General features: G+C 34.0%; 4 protein-coding genes and 1 non-coding gene across 7 annotated transcripts in view; 3 read left to right on the top strand and 2 right to left on the bottom strand.

The window, feature by feature from the left end:
- LOC123710853 overlaps positions 1-13264 on the top strand; it is a 42651-nt gene extending 29387 nt beyond the window's left edge. The window contains exons 5-23 of one of the 3 annotated variants that reach the window (XM_045663110.1): positions 240-373; positions 867-1088; positions 1427-1570; positions 2358-2432; positions 2668-3051; positions 3168-3206; positions 3387-4448; positions 5392-5515; positions 5953-6061; positions 6414-6603; positions 7013-7242; positions 7682-7873; positions 8019-8166; positions 8252-8468; positions 9074-9291; positions 9673-9830; positions 10071-10402; positions 11070-11212; positions 11701-13264. In XM_045663110.1, coding sequence (XP_045519066.1) covers positions 240-373; positions 867-1088; positions 1427-1570; positions 2358-2432; positions 2668-3051; positions 3168-3206; positions 3387-4448; positions 5392-5515; positions 5953-6061; positions 6414-6603; positions 7013-7242; positions 7682-7873; positions 8019-8166; positions 8252-8468; positions 9074-9291; positions 9673-9830; positions 10071-10402; positions 11070-11212; positions 11701-11708 — 4129 coding nt within the window. In that variant the 3' untranslated portion in view covers positions 11709-13264. Of the gene's footprint in view, positions 1-239; positions 374-866; positions 1089-1426; positions 1571-2357; positions 2433-2667; positions 3052-3167; positions 3207-3386; positions 4449-5391; positions 5516-5952; positions 6062-6413; positions 6604-7012; positions 7243-7681; positions 7874-8018; positions 8167-8251; positions 8469-9073; positions 9292-9672; positions 9831-10070; positions 10403-11069 lie in introns of all 3 variants that reach the window. The other 2 variants (XM_045663108.1, XM_045663109.1) reach the window with 2 other exon arrangements.
- On the top strand, positions 10813-10885 carry Trnar-ucg. The gene has a single exon. It is a non-coding gene; the product is annotated as a tRNA-Arg (tRNA).
- A 15-nt stretch (positions 13265-13279) lies between the features above and the next one.
- On the bottom strand, positions 13280-18918 carry LOC123710851 (probable phytanoyl-CoA dioxygenase). Its single transcript, XM_045663107.1, has 8 exons — positions 18737-18918; positions 18424-18537; positions 18046-18157; positions 17616-17771; positions 16196-16342; positions 15628-15768; positions 14642-14779; positions 13280-14303 (listed from the first exon to the last, which is right to left on the bottom strand). The coding sequence occupies exons 1-8, from the start codon at positions 18778-18780 to the stop codon at positions 14250-14252; spliced, it is 906 nt and encodes a 301-aa protein (XP_045519063.1). The 5' UTR covers positions 18781-18918; the 3' UTR covers positions 13280-14249.
- Positions 18919-20728: 1810 nt separating this feature from the next.
- LOC123710850 (serine protease inhibitor 77Ba-like) lies at positions 20729-22100 on the bottom strand. The gene has a single exon (XM_045663106.1). It carries the CDS (start codon positions 22043-22045, stop codon positions 20840-20842), a length of 1206 nt encoding a protein of 401 aa, XP_045519062.1. The 5' UTR covers positions 22046-22100; the 3' UTR covers positions 20729-20839.
- Positions 22101-22614: 514 nt separating this feature from the next.
- Positions 22615-23957, top strand: LOC123710849 (serine protease inhibitor 77Ba-like). Its single transcript, XM_045663105.1, has one exon. The coding sequence runs from the start codon at positions 22739-22741 to the stop codon at positions 23948-23950; it is 1212 nt and encodes a 403-aa protein (XP_045519061.1). The 5' UTR covers positions 22615-22738; the 3' UTR covers positions 23951-23957.
- The last annotated feature ends 19 nt before the right edge of the window (positions 23958-23976 follow it).

The following is a 23976-nucleotide window of genomic DNA, read 5'->3' as shown; positions in this document are numbered from 1 at the left end:
ATCTATAAGGGTGTGTAATTGAGAAGCCAGACAGCACAAACTATGACTCCCGTCAAATTCCAATATATTTTGGGCGTACGAGTTTAGCACTGTCTCGTCCTAATTTCTCAATAGAGCAGGCATATTTCTTACTTCTGATTAGAATAATGCTAACCGGGCAGCCTCGTACTTCGATAGACCTTGCCTCGGTTTTTAGATACTATTAGATATACAATTTTAAATAAGTTTGAAAATTGTAGTGCTCAAAAGTACGAAGTGCATTTACCAAGTGACTTCACATGTGAAAACTGCACGCTGCAATTGCAAAGAGAAGCCGGGGAGTGGGGAGCCAACTACCGCTTCTGGTCCTGCGCAGACATCGATATTGTACCACGTAAGTCTACGATAACAAAACAAACGGCTTAATAGTATAACTAGAGAGCGTAGATTTCATATGTTTACGGTAATTCTATACTATATTGATTTTATCAAAGTCTCATTCAATTTAAAAAGCGGGTAATTTCATAAGTCCGCTAACTAAAATCTGAGAACAAAATTACTTAACTTAGGGTTTTAACATTCTAATGTGAGAATATTTTTTACTCTGTTCCTTGTTACTTGACTTAATATCCTATATCCCTAGATGGGGCAGAGGGCGTCCACAGTGAGTCTCCATCGCGTTCGGACTTGAGCCTCTTGAGCCGTATTTCAAAATTTCCTTTTCTGAACCAAGTTTTAGTCACAATATTATGATAATGGTTTATTATGTATTTCATTCAAATGTATTTCATATGTTATATAGTCTATTGATTAATAATATTTACCATATATTTATAATTACGCCTGGCTTTAAAAATGCCAATTAAAAATTAATGAAACGTTTCCAGGAAAACAATTCCACGAGACGTGTTCAGGCAAGGGTTTCCACATCCTTGGTAGATGCAAATGCAATAAATTGCACAGTGGGGCGCGGTGCCAGTTCTCCGATGAATGTTCTGAGGATACTGACTGTGGTCTCCGAGGGAAGTGTGTGGATGTCAACGCTACGGAGTCACCCAGTCGAATGTGCTACTGCCCTCACGGATTCTATGGGAAGGGGTGTAATAAAAGTAAGTACCTAAATCCTATTGTGAACGCTTACTTTATTTATGTATATATGTGCTAATTATAATAAAACAATATTATTGCAATAAAAAAATAGTCGCATTGTAAACCTTCTCGAAGTATGATAACATGTTTCGCCTTTCTAACCTGCAAACACTTTGCAGAGCGCAGATAATATTAATTTGTGTAATTTCTATGCGTTAAAATGTAATATTTTGGTTGGTTTAGTAAACATTTATTATTAGGGAAATTATAGAAATATACCTAAAATTTCCTGGTCGACGATACACGTGCTCTAAAATCGTAATATTACTTTTAATTACTCCAACCTTTAAATTTTCAGAGGCTCCATGGAAAGACAAGGCATTGAACCTAGGTCTCTACAGCAAGAGGGAGTTGTCAAAGGACTTCTCTCTCTACTGGCGCATTATCAGGGACCTTCAGGAGGTGGAAATCGTTATGATAGTTAACGGGACTTCTTATGCAGGTAAAATTAATTTATTTCAAATGTAAAATTTTGTTCAATATCCTTCTTAATATTAGCAACTTCGTATTCCCGGGATTTATTGTATTGCGTCATATTATATTTCTAATATACAACTCTAAAATCCTTTCAGCTTTCATGTATTCTATTATATTCATATATTTATTATATTCTTATATCTTAATATATATAAATCTACTGTCACGATGTTTGTCCACGATGGACTCCTAAACTACTTAACCGATTTTAAATTAAATTGGCACACCGTGAGCAGTCTGGTCCAACTTAAGAGATAGGATAGCTTAGATCTTTAATTATATTAGCAATTTTATTTTATTGCAAATTATTTGTCTATAATTAATTGACAGACACAATTATCTGTTAACTTCAAAAGATTCTAACAGATGTCGATACTTTTCTACTGAATTGAGTAAGTTATCAATAGATGGCACTGCTATGGTAAACCGACAAACGTGTCATATAAGCTACAATTCCATATCATGATTACCACGTGTTATTGAGGCTAAAGTATAAATTAAATTTATTTTGCAGTAAACGAAATACCGTGAAATTCAATTATTTCTACTTTTTTAAATTTTGGTGTTAGCATAGCCAACCACGTGTTACTTAGACCGAAGTGTAAATCAAATTCAAATTATAGTGACGATAATACAGTGAAATTATTATTTCGTGTCACGGTATTAAGGCTAACTAAAGCCACATTAAGGAGAAACGAAGTTCGCGGGGGCAGCTAGTTCTAATATATATTTATATTTGTTTACAATTTTAGCCGTTGGTTGGCGCCCTCAAGGTTTGAAAAAGGAATGTAAAAACTTCCCAGTGCTGGGTTCACCACCTGAAACACGTAAGTATGATCTTATAATTATTTCATTGAAACATGATTACTTTGTTATTGTGTCGCATACACTTTTAATGATAAAATGGAGCAGAGTAGCAAAGTGAGTGCCAATCTGGGTTCATAAAACATCTACATTTATATCGTTTACGAAATTCGTGACCACTTGGACGGCTATGGGTTTGTGCAATGTCTGACTTATATATGACTTCTTTAATGGCCATATAACATTGTCTATTTCCAGAATCAGAGCCGTTGCCAAAACCTGAGCCAAAATCAGAGCCGGCACCTAAATCAGAGCCAGAACCATCACCTGAGCCTAAATCAGAACCGCAACCAGAGCCAGAACCCAGCCCGGAACCATCGTCAGAACCTGAGCCTACACCTGAACCGAAAGCTGAACCTTTACCTGAACCAGAGTCACCAAAGTCAGAGCTAACATCTACATTAGAACCAAAGCCCGAACCCTCTTCGACGTCTGAAGAAACAAGTACTGAAGCGTATAACACTGAAAACGACCGAAATAAACGCGTCGCAATGCACACATTGGACGGTTTTGACTTTAAGAACCTGGGAAATGATGTTACTGTAAAAACCAGTATTTCCTACAAAATTTCGAGTTCAAAAGGTAGGTTTTCATTTAATTAATATACACAATCCGGCAATTACCTTTTGAACCAGAATCGAGCAAATTAAAAAAAGGAAAAAATTTTGTATTTCACAAACGTAAATACTATTTTTCAGGTCGCAAAAAACGAGCTGCTCAAGAAGTTGAAAAGTCAAGTGAGTGGTATCTACAGTTGTTTTTTTAAAGCACTATACTGTACAACACACGAGTGCTAAAACTCACAAAGCTACGCCAGACACAATATACGCACAACTATTCTTTCAAATATGCAAAACTAACATATTAAATGTATCACGTAATGTACATATAAATGCATGGTTACGTTATTTTTACAGATGTGGAAACATCGACCAGTTTTATAGACCATGAAACTGAAAATTATCCAATTCCTTTACCAACAAAACCCACCGTAGCATTGTCGTCTCCAACTAAACATAAGCCATTTAAACCAAAGATTAAACTAGGTCCCAGGCCTCTATTGCTTTCTCCTCAAGAATCAAAAGCTACACCTAAGCCTCCATCACAGCCTAAAACAGAACCAGAACCAGAACCAACATCTGATTCACAATCAGAACCAGAACCTTCTCCTGAACCTAAAGCAGAACCAGAATCTTCTCCTGAACCTAAAGTAGAACCAGAACCTTCTCCTGAACCTAAAGTAGAACCAGAAGCTTCACCTGAACCTAAAGTAGAACCAGAACCTTCTCCTGAACCTAAAGTTGAACCAGAACCTTCTCCCGATCCTAAATCAGAACCGCATTCTTCTCCTGAGCCCATAGCCTTAACGCCGACAATAAAAACGGACTCCGAATCTTCACAGGAACAATCCCGTCAGCCTAAATCTAGAAATATTTCCGGTAAAGAACCTACCCCTGAACCGAAATCTGAACCAGAACCTACTTCTGATCCCAAATTAGAACAAGAACATTCTACCAAGCCAGAACCAGAGTCCTCTCCTGAGCCCACATCCGAGCCAGAACCTACTCCTGAACCAAAAGCAGAACCAGAACCTACCCCTGAGCCTAAGTCAGAACCAGAGCCTTCCCCAGAACCCAAATCAGAACCAGAACCTACCCCTGAGCCTAAGTCAGAACCAGAGCCTTCCCCAGAACCCAAATCAGAACCAGAACCTTCTCCTGAACCAAAAGCTGAACCTGACCCTACTTCCGATCCAAAAGCTGAACCTGAACCTACTTCCGAACCGAAAGCTCAACCAGAACCTTCCCCTAAACGTAATTCGGAGCTAGAACCATCTCCCGAACCAAATTCAGAACCGACACCCATTCCTGAACCTGAATCAACTCCTGAACCAACATCTGAAATAGATCCTACTCCTGAACCTAGCGCAGAAGCCGATGCAGAGAATTTATTAGTGAAAGGCCTATATGAAGAAACAGGTAATGCAGTCGCTTTGCTTTATAATATTTAATCAGGTGTCCTATGAAAAAAAAATTTAGTTGAAAGGTAACAGTAAAAAAAAATATTTTCTATAATTGAATCGTTCAAATTACAAAATGAAAATATATTTTTACAATACATTGTTCATATATTATATTTTAACCTGATTTTATGTTATACGTGTTTACTTAATCATATACCTATATTTTTATATATATCTAATATTTATGTAAATAATATTTTAGTATATACTATTGCGTTTACTTGAATTGTGCTTTTGTTGATGTAATGTATTTTATGAAGCTATAATATGTAACTTAGATTCATAGTGTATGAGTCTATGTACCATATAATAGTATGATTTACTGAAAGTTATACTATATACGTATTATTAGTATGATTTTAAAAAAATTATATTTGGTTTCAATTATTATGCGCATGTGTAAGATTATCGTAATAATTGCTAATGCTATAATACGCTTATGTGCTTTATGTTGTATCCCCTTCCTTCTCCTAACTTCTATCCTCTTCTTACTCTGTCTTCTTTAAAGTTTGTTTTTTCAACTTTTTTAATACTCCATCTTCAAGTCTAATATTGTCATTGTTGGTGAGGTGTCGTAGAACATTCATGTGTCACCCTAAAAATGGTTACGTAATCTAAAGTAGAATGGGTCGTTTATAATTATAATTGACAGACATACATTCTTTATCTTAAATACGATGTGTTCCTTTAATACGGGTACCTGGTCTGCTAGATTTTTTGATAATAAAAAGAATTAGAAGAAAAGTTTTAATTAATTACAATATATTTATATTATATTGTTGCTAGAAGATGAGTCTACACTGCTCGTCATTTGTACATAGTCCATAGATTGTTTAACTTTCTTTCTCTGTTAAAATATAATAAACAGCATGTTGCTAATTATACGAGCTATGTTATAGGTTATTTCCCATCTCACGAGTACGTGCCTAAATTCGACTTTAATCCTATGGACTGCACGGATATTGTGATCGGAACTGCTAGAGGAAACTATCATAGGGTTTTGGATTACTATACAAGGGACAGGTAATATTCATTTAGTATACTTTATATATTCCAATTTTCTACCTCAATAAAGCACCTTGTGGAGTGGAGTGGCGACCATCATAATATCTCACCTCTAGCTTACCATTAGGCAATATAAAATAGTGATCAAATAAATAACTAGTCTTGTTTGAAATTTCTGTAGATAGAAATAGATGTCAATATAATTTACGGAAGGGACAGGAAGTTTAGGATTTTTATCTTCATATTTAATAGACATATATATAAATTATCCTTAAAAATCAATATTTAAAATGTTTCAAAAGAAAAATTAAATTAAATTATCATGTAAAATATATAAAGATCGTGATTGTTATGTGTATCGATTATATTATTTTGTTTAATAAAGGTTATTTAGTTATAATGTACGAATCGTATGTTCCTACGCAGACAAAGCTCAATATTATTTGTAACTTCAGGTCTACGCCCCGTGTGGACACATTCTGGGGTGGTCATGACGATATCACGGTTTCGTCTGGGTTTGAAGAAAATGGTGTAACTACTATAATGTTCAGAAAGAAAATTAAGGTACCTACTACGAAAACATTTACTTAAAGAGAGGTTTAAATTGTCTAAAACATTAATATATATGAGTTGGTTTTTCTACTATTATAGATAATTAAAGTTGACGAATCAGAATACGGTTGTAGAAATTACAAATCTTAACGTAACGTGAATACAGACGCTTTTACAATTCACGATAATTCGAAGAAACTGTCAGTTATATATATTTATTTTAGCATAATATTGATTGCCCCAATACATTTCTAACTGAAACTTACTAAGAGATTTAAAAAAAAATTCTTTAGAGTTAATTTACAGCTTTATGGAACATTATATCTATTCGTTACTATAAACAATTTTCAAAACAAAATTCCAGGCTAAAGAACCAACAGACCATTCCTTAGTGGATGATCTCATGCACGTGATTTGGGCTCGTGGGCAGGAGATGGGCAGATATATACACTCACCGCCCGCGGGACTCGCGCAAGGAGACTTCTACAGACCCGACGAGCTCAAGTACCACGGTCACGGAGACCAGAGGGGAGTTGTTGCTATGAACTTCTTCGGTAAGGCTCATTCATTACTGTTTTTCAAAAATTATAAGCATTAATTATTAGAGATAGTAAAAGATTTGAAGACTCAGGTGCATTAACAGTTTAGTTACAGGATCGACCAAGTTTTCATGTATTTGACATAGAATAAACGCGTATTTGTCCTTATTTCGTTTAATGTCATTGGTTATTTAAGTCTGATCCCTAGTTTAAAGTCATTTTGATAACATTTTTTGGATGAAATCAGTCGGCTAGTTGAATCATAGTCGTTTGTTATTGCTTTCAAATTTCAAACTGAAACGATCACAATTCCGTTGCACCAATTTCAATACGATGTTTTAGAATCAACGTTATATATATAAACACATATGTTATAGATTCGCTTATGCAAAATGTTTTATGATGTAATTTTTTCATATTTCAGAAGAGACAAAAACGTCACTATCGGGCAGTATTAGCTCTTTAGATAATAACAAGTGCGGAGCACAGTTCAAATGGCCTTCAGCTTGTGATGTCGCTAACAACACTTGCGACTATGTTGCATCTTGGGAGTATCTAGGACAGAAGAGAGGAAAGGATTCTATTCGATTCACCATCATCACCAAACAGACTAAATATTGGACCGGAATTGGGTTCAGTCGGGATCAAAAAATGGTGAGAAATATCCGATACTTGTTATAATAATACCATAAAAAATAAACTGTTATTTACAAACTTAGTTAATTACATAATTAGTAAAAAAACAATTAACCATTTTTAGTCCATAATGTGCTAGTTAAGTCAATATTTTTTGTAGAACTTACTAATCTACAAAAAATAGTAGATATTTTACGTATTTTTGTAGTCGTCCGTCAATAAAAAATCCATATGTTAAAATATTAATATAATATTAAATGAAAAATATTTAAGGGTGGTTTGTTCAGTACATTTTTAGTTTTAATACTAAATTAACGTTTGAATAGTCTTTACTGTAGGGATATGCAGCAAACAACGTTTCATCAAGACGTAAAAGTTTGTACTGTGAAACGGGTTTAATAAAAAAATGGCTACTAGTAAGAAAATTCCTCAATTTTCATTAATAAAATTGTTTTAGTCTCAAACCGACGCAATACTTGGCTGGGTGGACAGCCGTTCTGGTAGACCGTTTGTTGGCGACGCCTGGCTTTCTGGTTACTCGGCACCGAGGTTTGACTCCCGGCAGGACATTACCCAGGCGAAGGGAGAAACATCGGACGGGTTCACGACTTTGAGTTTTGTGAGGAAAAGGGATACTGGGGATAATAAAGTGAGTTAACCGTCACAAAACAGACGGTCACATAAGACATTTACTTACAGTTTTTATAATTTAAATTAAAATAACATAATATATATTCTGAAATCTGCCAAACAGAAATTTACTTTGCTATGTCATTTTTTATTGAATTTTTCAGGATCTACAATTTACGGACACGGAGTGTCTCTACTTGATGTTCGTGACGCAGGGCGGCAGTTACGACGCTGTCAACAAACGGACAAGCAAACATCAGCAAGTACCCATTGTCACTGATGACAAGATATGCATTAAGCCTTGTGGACCAGGTACTGGAATTATCATTATATATAGATAATGTGTGACTCTGCCATTGCATTACTGCAAAATGTTATAAAATAATTAAATTTTTAGAACCTATTGAAGAAGAACAAACAACAGAAGCAGTAATTCCTGGTTCCCACACGTATGCCCTGCTCATCCGGATCACGGGTCTGGCTGATAGCTTCAGGCCTCCGGCTGCAGCTAGCCCTGAGTACGAGGAGCTGGCGCAAAGGGTCGTCAACAGCTTGGCTGGAGAATTGGCCAGGACGAAGGGGTACAAGGATGTCAAAGTTAACGGATTTATGCAGTGAGTAATTTGCAATTATTGATTTATAATTATATACAGGTTATTCTATTAAGGTCGTATTATAAATAATATTTTTTATGTTTCTTTGTTTAACAATTTTTTTAAATATGTATGTCCAACAAAAATCTTATAAAACTATTATACTATTAAGTTTTTTTATAAAAATAACAGAAAGCTGTTTGCTGTCCATGAGTCTTTTCTAAGTACATTTTTAAATTATCATACGGGGGGTATGATATACCCCATACGCTTCCCAAATAAGTCGCTCTCCGGCAAAGAGTCGAGAAAACTATTCAGCTCTAGATAAACTATTTTTTAGGTTTAAATTTTTTTATTAGTATTTTGCGATAATAATTTCACTTTTTTTTTAAATAAGGAAAAAGATTAAAGTTACTAAATGCTACGCGGGACGGACAACAAGGCTTTACAACAGTCCCGACTGTTCAAATTTAATAATAAATGTATTTAGAATCCTAGTTCCGTCTGTATACACAGAAATAATTTGACAAAAGAACTTAGTTAAAGCAGTGATATTTGATGGATTGAGTTAAGGGGGTTCATGTTTAGGTAACTATGATTAATATAATTGTATTAAATTATTTCAGAAACGAAACAAAGGCAATACTGGCAGAATTAACTTTAAGGTCCATCGAATCGAACCTCATAGAAGGCAGCGCTCGGTCATTAGAAGGTTCTCCAGCACAGAACGAGACAGAAGATGACACGGAGAAGTGGGAAAGGGCAGTAAGGGACACATTGGCCAAGGGACAAGTTGGGAACTTGAATGTTGACCCCGAGTTCTTGGTCTTTGCTCCGGAAAGCTGTAAGTTTTGTTTTATTAAACCACGCATTTACTAATAAAAAGTGTTGCGGTAGTTGCCTCATATACCGTCTGTTCCTTTATTTTGTAAAAAAAAGTATAAAAACGTTGTTTCCTACATTTTTTATTGACGTAAATACCCATTATATTATTTAGTTAGAATTGAAATTAAATATAATTTGTACTAAAGTTATGTATTGTTGCCATCTAGTAAAATATTTAATTCGTTATTACTATTGGTTTAAAAACTAGAAGTCTCTGTAATTTAAAATTTAATGTGAAGCAAAATAATTGTAACTTTTATTTAACATACCAGTAAAAGCATTTTAAATTGAAAATGTATTTTAATTGATGTAAAACTTATATGTATCTCTCATCCCACAGTAGTGATAGGCGGGAATGAAGAGAAGATATCGGAAGGTGGTTTCGGGTCTGCAGCACGGCTTTGGGTCGTGGTAGGATGTGTCGCCGCATTAGTTCTATTAGCGTTGGTGCAGGCTGCCTGTACTCTGGCTCACTCTACCAGAGATAAACATAGAAAGGTAAACAATATTATCTTATCCTTAAACAGGTTAATTCATATGTTACTATGATATGGTTGAAAACTTTATACATACATACAGCAAACATTTTATATCTACATATAATCTACAGAGATGTTTATCTTTTGCCGAAACGTTTATGAACCACAAATAAGTCATCGTGTTATGTACTATATATTTTGAAATAAACAGATACAAAGTTAAGTTTGATCTTAGTAAGGACCTCTTAAAAACTTCCAGGACCGCCTAATTCCTCAAACTGTTTGGAAAGACATAACATCAGCAAATACGAACTACGCATTTGAACCTTTTGAAAACGACGAAAAGTTCAACTCTTCCCGCTCGCCCACGAGACCTACTTCCCCACCCCCGCCCAGACCTGACCAAGCCCGGAACGGGCACAGTGGCCAGAAAAATGGAAAAAGCAATGGGAATAATGGCCATTTTAATGGACACTCAAATGGGCGTGTGGTAAAAACTCCAACGGGAACTGCAAACAGGAAGCTCCATAATAGCGCAGCGCAGTATTATCATGATACCAGGTCGCTGCAGAGACCTAGGAGTCAGTATGGGTGAGTGTTAGGAAAATAATCTACAAAAAATATATATATATATAATCTAATTCCAATTAGATTGATATAAAGATAATTAAATTCCAAATGAGTATCAATTATATGTTTACAATTTTTTATTTGGAATTTAATTATCTTGATATCGTTCTAATTGAAATTAGATTAGCTCGTAAATAATTGATACTAGTTTTTATTCATATTATCGTGTAATAATATATAATATAATTTCATATTTGTTAGAATCCAGAATGGCGACTACGTGATTCTTTGAATAGCTCGGCTTAACAAGTGAACAGTTGACCCTATTTTTAGCTTTAAAAGTTTTCAAGTCAAAAGCCTATTCATTCAAGTACCTTGTTAAGCTAAATTAACATTGAATAGGTTTGAGTATTTCGCAATTGTATTCATGCGACCGTGTGGCCTAATGGATAAGGCGTCGGACTTCGGATCCGAAGATTGCAGGTTCGAGTCCTGTCACGGTCGATTGATATCTTTTTAAATTTATTTTTCAAATTGCTTTGGTTTTTGTGATTTTTATATATTTTTTAAATATATAAAATGATAATTAGTTAAAAGATCAGATTTATCCCAAAACATAAAAATCATTCAATTTTCTAATCAAACTCTAAAGACTTACTAATCCATATTATAAAACCATCATAATTAGCTACGGCCGTCCAGAGCACAGCAGCTATTCTCTTCCCCGAGGACCGCAATCTCCTGCTTCAGTTCAAAGCGGTCACAGCGGAAGGTCCCGGGAACCGGCACAACCAGATTTCTACTTTATGCCTTCGCAGAGGAAACACGAAGGTGAGGTTGTAAGGGTGTACGTTACGCCGCGAGATTAGAACATAGTCTTAAGTTTATTTAAGTCTTAAGTTATATTTTTCAAATAACTAATTTACAAAGTCGCCTTAATTAATATTTGATTCGAGTAACGTCTCGCTGACTACTCCATTGGCCAATTATTTATAAATGTAGATATAAAATTGTTTTATTGCGTTGTAAAGTATAAAATATTAATTATAAGAGAAAATGTATTGCTTAGGTTCACAGCTTTAAATATTATTTTGCTGTGTGCTAGACTTATGTTAAAGTGTCATGTTAGTTTTTATCATTCTTAATTACTAACATTTTTCCTTTTTCGTTTATTAACAATGGTTACCTGAATCTAAACCATTCTTAGTTCAAAAATCACAAAAGTTATATACATACATATGGTTTTAATTTAACAAATTTTCAAGAACATCTTGTGAATAACGGTGAAGGCTGTGTCTAATAATATTTTCTTTTTACAGAATTTTGATGGAGAATCGAAAACTAACATTAAGTTACCATAATTTCTTCCGCACTTCATACAAATCAGTTCTAGTCTTGTGTCACAGTTTTAAATTAAGTTCAGCTCATTTCATTATTATATATTGTTATTGAATATAATTAAAATCATAATAAATATTATAAATAAATCAAAATAACATTCGCACTACAAACAGCATTTTTTTTCTAGTTGCAACATGGTATAATTATGCTAGTAAACTAAATTAATTAAACGAAATTCAATTTAATGAAAACCGAAAATAATAATTATTAATACAAGGTTAAATAAACTTTCCTTTGAGTAAAATTAGCTGTTTAGTTTTTTGCCTCCCGGTAAACTAGATGGCGCTACTCGCGCAGCGAATATTTTAAATTCAATAACAATATATTTTAGATGAGGCAAGTACACATTCATTCGACTGCTCAGATGGCATCTTGCTATATTTGAATGTGTACGTGTTGTATATAACGCTGTATAATAAGGCATATGTGTGTTTAACTTTCTTGCGGTGGGACTGAGGTTATATTTTACATACATAAAATTATATTAAATATAAAAAAAATTCTCCTTTGATTTACGCAAGTCCTAAATTTAATATTACGTGGCCGTCGGTGACCATGATTGCTCATAACAACTCGTATTCCGTAAAATAGCTTAGTCTTATATATGGGAACTGGCTTCCTAAATATACAATTTTCATATAGAGGACGCTAGCACCTCACTTTCAAATGAATTAACCTTTTAGTCCTAATAAATAAACTTTGTTCATACTATTAATTAATATTGTTTATTACTTGCTTTGTCAATTACATAATTATCGTTCATGGCATAGGGCTCCCCAAATTTCTATTTATCTTTATATATTATAATTTTAAATAATCCTTATCTTAGTTTCCCTAAATATAATACTCTTATCTGGGTTTTTTCTTGACTCACTTTTGTGTTCCTTAAATAATTTATTTATACCCAGTTCTATAATTTTGTTACCTATTGCAGTTTTATAACCTCAGTTTCTACTTTCAATAGAATATGTTAACCGTCTTCCTCGAAAGATGGCGTTGGTTCCATGAACAGGCGCCATCTGTTATTTGTATGGTGCTCTAGTTGGAGGTTGAATGCTCATTTTATAAATTGAATAAGGTAGATATACTTTGTGTATAAAATTATATTTAATGCTTTTTATTGCAGTCTTTATTAAGTTTAAAATCAAGGTTGTATTGTATACGTAAATTACGAAATTAAATGTTATGGCGGCTGTACACACTCGTTATATTATAATCTTATAGGGGTCAACAGAACGCGACATTGTATTCATGCTCGCTTGTGATGTCTCGAGCATGTACAGCGGCCGAGTTCGAGTTTGATATATTCAACTATATCCAAATTGGTTGCCAGTAAAGTTTATGTAACAAAATATTAAAATTGTCTACCAAAATAGCTAGATATAATTAATACAAATATAAAATATAAATTAAAGGGATAATCAGCTAATATATGAATAAGATAATTTATAATAATTCCATAGTGTAATTATTGACAGAGTATTAATAATAAAATAATCAAGACCAAACCATAGATTTATTAATAAATGTATTTTAGTACAATGTGTTTTCTTGTATCTTCTATTCATCATATCACCCAATTGAAAAAATATTTCTAGTCAAAGTACATATTTAACTGTAAACTTTACCAATCAAAAATCGTTATTTTTATCACTATATAAACTTCATAAAAACATCAAAACTATCACAGTTAATATCAAAATGCAGCTATAACATCATATCGATTAATTATATAATTTTTTTGGCGCCCCATCCCATCGTAAAATTGATGACATAGACAATTTCTAAAGTCATTAACAAAGACAAATCAAAAGTATACAGTCTAGTATTAAGCACGTACTTAAAATTACAATAATATCAGTTTTTGACAGCCAATAGCGTCGATTTTTTAAATAAGATATATTTTTTTTAACTACAGGAATTTTTGTGATAGTAATACAAATTGGTCATAATTTCTGGCATTCAGTACAAAAATATTATTATACTTAAAAACAACATTAATTATTATATATTTACCATATTATTACCAAAGCATATAAAAAGTGTAAAATTAAAGATATTTGACTTTAATAAAAATCTTTATAAAAATAAAAATTACTACATATAATTCTTGTATTAAACTAGTTGTTGCCGCTCGATAAAAATATCGACACAGGACGATACTAACTTGCCATTTCAGTGCGTTTACTTTCTATCCACACAATTAGTATAGACTATACAAATTCGTGCTTCCGTTTAGTTCCAAATACGGTCACGGAGCGCTGCTCAACCTTGAACTATTATATATCTTTAAAAATACAGTCAAATGTTGACATAAATATCATTGAACGATGTTTAACGGCCATTTCAGGAAATGGCAGCAATATATTTTATGAGCGACATCTATAAACCATAACCGCAAAATGTTTTCACATATGGAATGTCTACTAATTATAATAGTTACGCCTGGAAACATAAACTGGCCCTTTTAGAGGTTTGCCCTCGCTCCCATCACTTGCTTGCTTTTAAAACGCCAAGTGTCCTGAAAAGCAAATCTGAAGATTACCAAAAAAAATTTCTCTTCGGACACAGTTTTTTTACCTCATCGTTATTTATGTCGATATCAAATAGATATATATGTATATTACGCGTTAAGTCAAAAATTCTGATCACCCTTATATTTATTACATAGCAATCACACAATCGGGGTTCACTACAAAAACGTAATTCTAAATCTTAAACACAAAATACGCGAAAATGCGTTAAAACATTAAAACTGGTGTTATTTTGTATATATCGAATATCGATTAATTATAGGTAACTGTAAGGACTAGACATTCAAAAGAAGTGAATGTTTTTGTTAATAGAAAAGATATTTACCACAAACGTGAGGTTAAATCCTCTCCTTTGGGCTTCGTTCTCAATATCTCTGGCGACAACCTCTTGGACTGTACCATCCACGTCGACATACTGGCAGTAACCGCTGGCGTAGTGAGCCGTTATCGACTTGCGGTAAAACTGAAAATTGTTCATAATTAAACTTAAGAATTAGTCCAAGGCAACGCGATGTTTCAGCGCAGAGGAATCAGTCACCCACGGCTTCCTCAAACAAATCCTCGGAGTCACTGCTCTTACTGTGAGGTTTTGTGCCTCAATAGTACGCTATGTGAAGCCTATGCCCAGGTAACTTAATAAGCGGACCAAATGAGCATCTAAGTGTGGAAACCGAGTCCACACTAGGCAAAGTCAAAATATAATTTATAGTTAATAAACGTTAAAATAACATAGAACGTGAAGTGTTCTTTGGCTTCAGCGAGCGATTACGCTCTTATCCGTAAGGTAAGGTCGTAGGTTCGATCTCCAACTCCGTGGACCAATGCACTTTCTTTCTACTTTCTACATTCGCTTCAACGGTGAAGGAAAACATCGTAAACCTTGCCATAGACCCAAAAAGTCGACGTGTGTCAGGCACAGGAGACTGATAACGTACTTGCTTATTAGATTGACATATGATCGTGAAACAGATACAGAAATCTGAGGCCTAGACCTAAAAAGGTGGTAGCGCCACTGATAAAACATATTTAATATTTTTGCGTTTGGACTTGAGGCTGCAGGAATTAATTTTTTTATGTTGACACCTATTACGTTATTACAGTTTGACAGATCTTTCTAAACTATCTTGATAATATTTAAAGTCTTTTGTGACTATTGCAAGAGAAGAAAACCTTCCGATTTTCTCGTGTTTTGCCTCACAATACTGGCAAGAAATTGCGTACATAGAAAAACACTCCAAGTGATCTAGGGTCTACATAATACATCTATACAACTTTATTTAAAACGATATTGTTTAAAGACATAATGCTCACCTTAGTAAGATTTGGTCCCGATCCATGAACAATTAAGGGATGAAAGAACACTGTATCTCCGGGAGTCATCTCCAACTGGACATACTTGCTGCTGTCAAACACCGACTTGTCTAATATACCGTGGTATAATTTATTTGCATCCTGTAATTAGATAGTAGTCTTTAGTACTGTACTGAACGTCGTGCCTGTCTTTAAAAGCCCTAACCGATACGTCGGCGCCTCCTCTCTGCCTCTGCCTCCACACCACTTTATCCTCAGCTTGTCTTAAATTAAGTCACACAGGTAGACGATCGACCCCGACTTCTCCAGCTTGTACTCTTCCCTACCATTACCAGTTTGTCGAGACTATTTGGTCCTCTCCTGACAATATGGTCAAAGTAACTAAGCACCCATTTGTAAGTGATAGTTGACGGTCTTGTAGTGATTGAGAACGGAGTTATTGGTTCTTATACTTGCTTATAAGCACGTATATAACACAAATAATGAAATAGTTCACTTTCGGCAGTCGACCTTTGCCTATTAAAACCCTAGATTAATTTATACATAAAACCATTTTAATTAGACTAACCGGCAAATGACCATGTGCATACAAATGATTCATCTTATGAGACCGTGGTATGATGAAGAGGCAGCCATTATCCTTTGTAACATCATCAACAGCTGTCCATGACGCTATGATTTTCTCTGCAGGTCGAAATGGGAAGTAAAATAGGTCCTGTTAATGGTAAATTCTAATAAGTAAATTGAATCAAACCAGGAGGTAATATTCCATTTAAAAGTATATTTCTGCATATTTTAGTTGAGTTTTTACTTTTACTTTAATAAATAGAATAGAAAATAGGATATAGACGTGTGAAAAGGACATAAGAATTCAAGAAGGCACACCGCTAATCAGATCCATACAACTTATACAATCGAGTAGACCGCAATATCACAGCTCAACACTCCCATTCCTAATATCGAAAAAGTAGCGTCGGTACTACTGGCGACCGCGAAAATAGGTAGGAATATAACGAAGGCAATAGAAAATAATAATAAATAATTTACATTGCAAGGTCTATGGGAGTTGCTGAAAATGTCCCCCAAGTCATTTTTAATCAGTGTTATTGTAAACCCAACACAATATGTCAACAGCACCATTATAAGATTAAAAAAAGAGTTCAAGTTCGTAACCACTACAATTATTTGCAAAAAAGTTAAAAAATACTAAAGCATTACACCCCCCCAGAAAATCAAAGGATGAACGGCCCTAAAGGTTTAATTCTTTTATATTAATAGTGTATATATTATATAATCTGACTAGTTAGTAAATTGACATGAACGAAAAATGAAAGACCAAAAGCTTCATTTGTTCTGAATAAATATAATTTTAGTCTTTATTCTGTAAAGTATAAGTAACTAGTGGCTTAAAGCACAAATCATATACATGTTTTTTTTGTCAGGCGGCTAATGACCGATCACTTATAGAAACTGCTATCTGCCACCCATGCAATTGCAACGCTACGCTGTATGGACATTTAATGCGTTACAAAATATATAAGCGTATGCGCACTATTAGCATATGCGCGCTATTAGCATATGCTCGGAATAGCCAAAAAGAGGGAAATTTTGGTAGGTTTGGATGTTAAGCTACATGCACAACTGTGGTAATTGTCTTCTAAGCAAATGTTTTATATATATATATATATATATATATACTAGAACGAGAACTAGATATAACTAGATATAACTAGATATAGAATAGAACTTATTCTTATATATATATATATATATAAGAATAAGTTCTTTATTTATTTTAAAATTGGTGGTCAACCGAAAACCAAAAGTTAAATAAATAAATAAGCCCTTCCCTGCTAATCTCACAAAAAATTCGCCCGAATTAAAAAAAGCTATTTGTATTCAATATCTAAAACGGCTATATAATATGTCACAACCACATAACGCAGGCTAAACCAGGCAGCACAGCTTAATAGCTGTATATCAATTACCTGATGGGGTGGGTGATAAGAACTGCCAGGTGGTTTATTGATAAACATACTGTTCATCACTCTGATGTTATCACCAATGAACTGTGAGACAACATTCAACAGTTTCGGATGCTCTGTATAGGTCATAAAAACATCGTCATAATGGATCTCCTGAATCTGAAATTCATAAAAGTTCAATTTTAAAATAATTAAGAATAATGGTGTGAAAAAAAAGTCGTACAATAACAAGTTTGTGATTGTAAGTAAATCTATCAAGCATAAATGCAGTTTCATGCAAAATAAATTGACAGTTTAGACATTAAATTCTCTTACTAATACAAGAACAATCAACACTAATGAGAGATATTGTTATATAATCATTTTTTACTGGATTTTGAAGACTTGGTGTCATATTGGTTTTGTTAAAAAGGATTTTTTTCATAAAGAATACCTTATTAATGGCCTGCTCTCCTTTCAACCCCTTCTTGACAAGAGACGGCTCACGAACAACTGTTGAATTTCCTTTATCCACCTGCCCTTTGGCAATGAGAATAAAATGCTGTCTGTGGACATGAATAATAGAATCATAAATGCATCATTAAACCCATACATGAGGATACAGATTTCTCTTAATATATGATGCGAAAAAAATTGCCAAAATCAGGCAGTTACATGCCAAGACAAATGCTAAGTAACTAAAACAAAAAAATTATACAAACAATTGTAGTTGTATTAATTGTACAAATAGTTGCATACTCAAAATAATGTATTGAGCAGATCATAAACACAATATACATACATACACATAATAAATTATAGAGATACTTACTTAAAGTTGTATAATTCATCAAAATCAAACATCTGTTTAATAACGAGGTACCCATTTTCTTCATAAAACTGTTTTTGTTCTGCTGATAAAAAATAGCTGTTATCTACAGCCACACTGCAAAAATTATAAAAATTTAATACTTTTTTTTTGGATGAACGAATAATAAATCGAAATATTTACACATAAACGAACATAGCATTAATTTGTTCTTGAGTCACATAATTTTTGTGCATAGTTTAGTGTGATTATATATCCAAAAAGTAAATATAATATATAAGAATATGATATATGACTAAAATATTTCAAGTCTTACCAATTTGATTGAGCCTTAATCATTGCAGCCGTCGAGGATTCCATAGTAATAGAATAAAATTGAAATTGCTACAAGTATTGCACAACAACACTATTGCACGGCTGGCCTTTAATCGATGATTTTAATAAAACTCACTTAAACTAAAAACAACAACACTGTCAAATCTTATAATAGCAATTCGCAACTATAAAAGTGTTACCAACTCAAGAGTCCGTAAAATCCTCTAAATAAATTGCAACAAAACAAGTGTTTATGATTAGATCATTTTTAATTAAATGTTTGAGTATTTTAACACCTTCAAATATGTAAAAGTGTTTTAATTCTATTTCGTTTCATTTGCAATAGTCAATTCACTATTATATTTTAACTTACTTTACTAGCTGTTCATACCGTTCTCGCTGCTGGTTACTACCAAGAGATAAGCGAAGTTCTACGATGAAGATAATTCATTAGTATTAGCTTATGTGCTACAAATTTACGAGATCTCAGGCTATGGCTTTTTTTACAATATACTTATTACAAAAGAAATTGTGTGATTTAGAGTTGTGGAGTTGAATTTCTCTTCAATATGTGACGACAATGGTTTTATTGCGCCATGAGTAGGATGTTCGATTGGATTGGTTAATTATGCTAATAATTACGAAATATTTTATTATACCTATGTACCATTTCTTGGAAATTTACGGTTTTAATTTTACATATTCGCCCCTATGGGAAAATACTTATAACACCTGGTCTCGTCTTCTTGTTCAAAATGAGTTTTAAATATCTGTATTTATACCAGTAGGATATTTTTCTTCGACTATGTTTTTATATTATTTGCATACACAATTTTGACTAAAGTTCAAACTCCAAACATTACTTGGGTGTTCATCATAAAACAATGAATACTTATTCATTGTTTATAATCGACACCTACAAGAATTTTGGTACTTATACGTACTATACATATTGTTAGCGGTAGCTGATCTAGTTCTTAGGGTAGGAAATTAAACACATTCAATTATGACTTAATTTACTTCACTGATAATACGTGAACTGTATAACTTCAAACTTGTACAAAGAAAAGCCCGTGTGCTTTTTTTTCATGGAATCTCGCTGTTGGCCTTAAGGGACTTTACAGCTCAGCTCGGGCTGTTTTGGCGAGCGTAGCTCGGCCAGAATGGCGTTTTATCCCGCGGCTAGCGCAAGGGCGTCTCCTGTGAGACTCGAACCTCGGCTTGAGCCGTCGCGGGGTGGTCAATCAAGTTCCTCGCCTTCCCCGGTGAAGGCGGTTTTTTACCCTAATCTGTGATTGGCTATTTTTATTATTTTTAATTTATCGTTTGCTACGGTAATTGGATCGTCCGGATCCGTTAGTGTGTGTCGAGGCCTCCTACGAGCCTTTTGTCGGGAAGGGGTATTAGTTGATGCTTTTTTTCGTATTAGTGGATGCAGGCCTTGTACAAGGCCACCTTGTGTCTGAGAGACATAGCCCGTGCGCATGTGCCACAACCTCTTTTATAATCATAACTTCCTCCTCCGACTCGACCATCCCACTTCGGGTGTCGATTCAATTCGTAACAATTCGTAAACAACCGAACGAGTCAAATGAATAACTATTGCACATGAGCACTTGTAGCAAGATTCTTAAGAATATGTTTCATGAAAATGTTTAGAATTTAATTAAATAAATATTAGAAGCTAACAATATTGAATAAAATAGTGTTTGCTATCGCAATGTACCTACTTTTTTATCTCCCATTAACAATTTATTCATTACGTGGCCTTTAAACTTGACTTTGCTTAAAGAATTAAAATGTAAATTACTATCGCAGGAAACAGCCTCCCTTTGAAGCTAAAAACGATGATAATCGTTTAGATTTAAAATCAATATATGTTATAAGTAAATAAATCTTTTGTTTGAGACATCGTTTCGACTTGCTAAATCGGTTTGGATGTATTTCGAATTACTTTTAAAACTAAAAAATATAAAATATCAGTAAAAGTATGTCTGTTTTACCTTTTTTATTTAATATGTTTTACATTTTGAAAATAAGATTAAAATATTTGTACTAAGCAATATAATAGAATGTTAGTTGTTTAATTAAATAATCTTTGGCATTAATAAACACTAGGTTTTGAATATGCACCTACGAATAGTGGTACTTCAATCTCTTTATCTATTATCATATAGAGGAATGGTCTATTTGCTTTAAATTTATCCGGTAAACTTCTTGATACGAAGCCTGCTCCACTAACGGCACTCGCTGTTGTTCCTTCCTCGGTGATCTCTATATCAGCTTTTTGAAAGAAATCTGAAACTGATAATTCGTAAGAAGAGATCTTCGCGAAGCTCGCTTGAGAACTGTCGAACATAGTTTTCAACCCCATATCTGACAAGAGCTCTTTTAGATTATTTAAATTTGTGCTTGTCTTGAATCTTGGGAGCTGTACCATTACTTCTTCCTGCTCTTGGGCCTCGAACAGTTTGTATATAGTTGTCAATGTGATTGTTTTCAATTTTTCTATGACACTGAATAGTGAAACATCTGGATATGGGAGAAAGAATAGTGCAGCATATCTTCCATCGCTGCCGTAAGGTAGTTCCAAGACTTGAGCGCTGATGACATCAACTTCTTTTTGGTAAAAGATGTCAGTAATAAACATAAGGTTTACCTCTCCCGTCTGATCACCTTTCTCGTTATAAAATGCGCTCACCTCTGTGTCTTCTTTTCCAAAAGGTACGCTCCAGGTACCTTTGAAGAATATTGCATCAATTGCAAGCATTACTATCTCTTCTAAGTCTCCTGAGGCGACCACATCTTCTATCGAACCGTGCGTCGCTTCCCTTACGTAGTTGTTGATAACAGATGCGGCATTTTCAGGATTGCCAAAAGAAAGTACTTGGAAATCACTTACTTTTTTACTTATGATTTTATTTTTGAAATAACTTTTAATAGGCAAGTTTTCATCCGTAAATATGACGGAACTTCTTTCAACAACGACGTCTGAAGAGGAGTTTGAGTTGATGATTTTTACAATGTCCAAGAACTTGTTGTTAAAGCAAGAATGACTATGCAGATGAAGAACGTCTCTGAGTTCCGCTAACGTTTTGTCTGTTGCTCCTAATGATATACATGATAGTAACGTCCAAGGTGAAAGAGTTGAAGCGATGAAATGACTTTCTTTCTCTACGGCTATTCTCATCATCAAGTCCACGGAGAAATCGAAGATCGCTCTTCTAAATAGTGGTTTAGCATTTTCAACTGAACATTGACATAGTATTGAAGGTATTAAACCGACCAAAAATAAAAACTTGAGTTCCATTACGTGTGCGTGTTTTCAAAACTCCTCTAAGACTGACCAGTACCTACTCTGAAATCACAAATATCATTGTTATCTTCGTGACCCATTGCCGTGATAAACTTCAATTATTATTGGGCTTTAAGTAATTTTAATGTATAGGCTAAAAGTTACGTAATTTATTATTGAATGAAACATTGATTTGTACAATTTCCAGTTTTATTTTTTTCTAGAAAATAAACAATGAAATATCTTTTTCTCTTTTTGTCAAATATCTCTTGCAAGTTAATGGTTTTTTTAAATAGTGATTTGCTATTCTACTGTTTTTATAGTTCTCTGTAACATATGCCTTTTCCCTGCTCGTTTCTTATATCTATCAAGTCACTTCATTTCATGTTTTGTGAGTTCACCAGATAAACCTTAACGATGAAGATATGTAACACGTAGCAAGATCATCTTCTTTGACTTGGTCCTCGCCCACTGGGGTATTTACCAGAACATATAATTTGTTGTTATCTATTTGCGAAATTCCTTGAAATGAAATAATATTTTTGCGCTCAGTATGAATAATAATCATTGACCCTTGTTTATCAGTATGCAACAGTCAGTTTGTGTCAGTGTTATAGGTATATAGTTCAGTCTTTTCAGTAGCGTTTTTGCTGTTAGACGGTTCTTATAACCGAGTTCAACATAGTTTATTTACAATATACTTGAAGAATGATGTTTATATTATCTTTGTTTATTTTATGCCCTTTGCTCAGTTATGGAGGTCAATTTCATTGCAGTCAAGACTCTGCCATAGTTAGCTTAAAGCGCCCGACCTATGACTTCTCGGTTCGCATATTAGATCGTGTCTCACAAGAAACAGGAGGACATTTCGTTTTTTCTCCTATTTCGACATGGCTACAGCTAATGACGCTTGCCGAAGGTGCAAAAGGGCCTACAGCAGATGAGTTATGGAAGATAACAAGATATCACAGAATGAAATGCTTTCGTAGAAAATATCGCGAAATCCTTAATTTAATGCATGAGGAACTACTGCCAATGTCAAAAAGATCCAGTACCATCGTAGTAAATAAATTGTTAGATGTAAAAAAAACATTTACAAATGAAGTGATAAAGAGTAAGGAAACAAAAGTACTTTCGCTAGACTTTGATGATCAGGCAGGTTCAGCTGCGAAGGTTAACGATATTATTAAAACAAATATGGATGGAGTTATTAAGGAGGGATTATATCAAGATGATTTTAATTTAACTGTGTTATTATTAGCCGACACAGCGTACTTTAGAAGTGACTGGCAGGCACCATTCAACCCAGTATACACTTCAATAGAAACATTCTATTCGGAAGAAAATGAACCCACAGGTGATGTTAAACTGATGACACAAATTGGATATTTTAATGTAACTGATGTGTCATTGTATGTGAATGCAAGGATCTTGGAACTACCTTTTAGCCCGGAAGGCAGAGTAATGTCAATGTTAATACTACTACCAAAGGTGGGTTCGGTTAAAGATATGTATTACAAGTTGAAAGACATTCGATTGATGACCATATACAGTTTATTTAAACGCGCAGGCCCAACATTGGTGTCCGTGAAATTGCCGAGGTTTAAAATAACGACGAACTTGGTAAATATACCCGAATTGATATATGATATGGGTGTTAAGAGAGTATTTTACCCGAATTTAGCTGATTTAAGCGGGATAAGTGATCATACGACGCATGCGTCAGTAATGACTCAAATAGCTGATATAGAAATAACGGAAAAAGGTGCCAATGCCAGTTCTATGGCTGAGTTTCTCATATCCAATCCGTACCCAAAAGAAGAGTTTGTCGCAAATCGTCCTTTTGCTTATTTAATAGTTGATAAGAAAACTGATATTATTTTATTCGCTGGTATGTACAGTAATCCGTCTATTTATTAAACTTAAACAAAAACAATGTTTTTCAT

The sequence above is a fragment of the Pieris brassicae genome, chromosome 6 (genome assembly GCF_905147105.1).
Source record: "Pieris brassicae chromosome 6, ilPieBrab1.1, whole genome shotgun sequence".
In the NCBI taxonomy this organism is placed as follows: Eukaryota; Metazoa; Arthropoda; class Insecta; order Lepidoptera; family Pieridae; genus Pieris; species Pieris brassicae.
Note: the sequence above shows the minus strand (reverse complement) of the source record. Positions and strands in the feature narration are given on the sequence as shown.

Excerpts from the sequence above, each read along its gene's own strand:
- LOC123710851 (XM_045663107.1), bottom strand. The coding sequence starts at position 18,780 with ATGGAATCCTCGACGGCTGCAATGATTAAGGCTCAATCAAATTG. Across the intron at positions 16,343-17,615 it reads CTTATCACCCACCCCATCAG|GACCTATTTTACTTCCCATT; the intron begins GTAATTGATATA and ends TACCATTAACAG. Across the intron at positions 14,780-15,627 it reads CGGGACCAAATCTTACTAAG|TTTTACCGCAAGTCGATAAC; the intron begins GTGAGCATTATG and ends AACAATTTTCAG.
- LOC123710850 (XM_045663106.1), bottom strand. The coding sequence starts at position 22,045 with ATGGAACTCAAGTTTTTATTTTTGGTCGGTTTAATACCTTCAATACTA.
- LOC123710849 (XM_045663105.1), top strand. The coding sequence starts at position 22,739 with ATGATGTTTATATTATCTTTGTTTATTTTATGCCCTTTGCTCAGTTAT.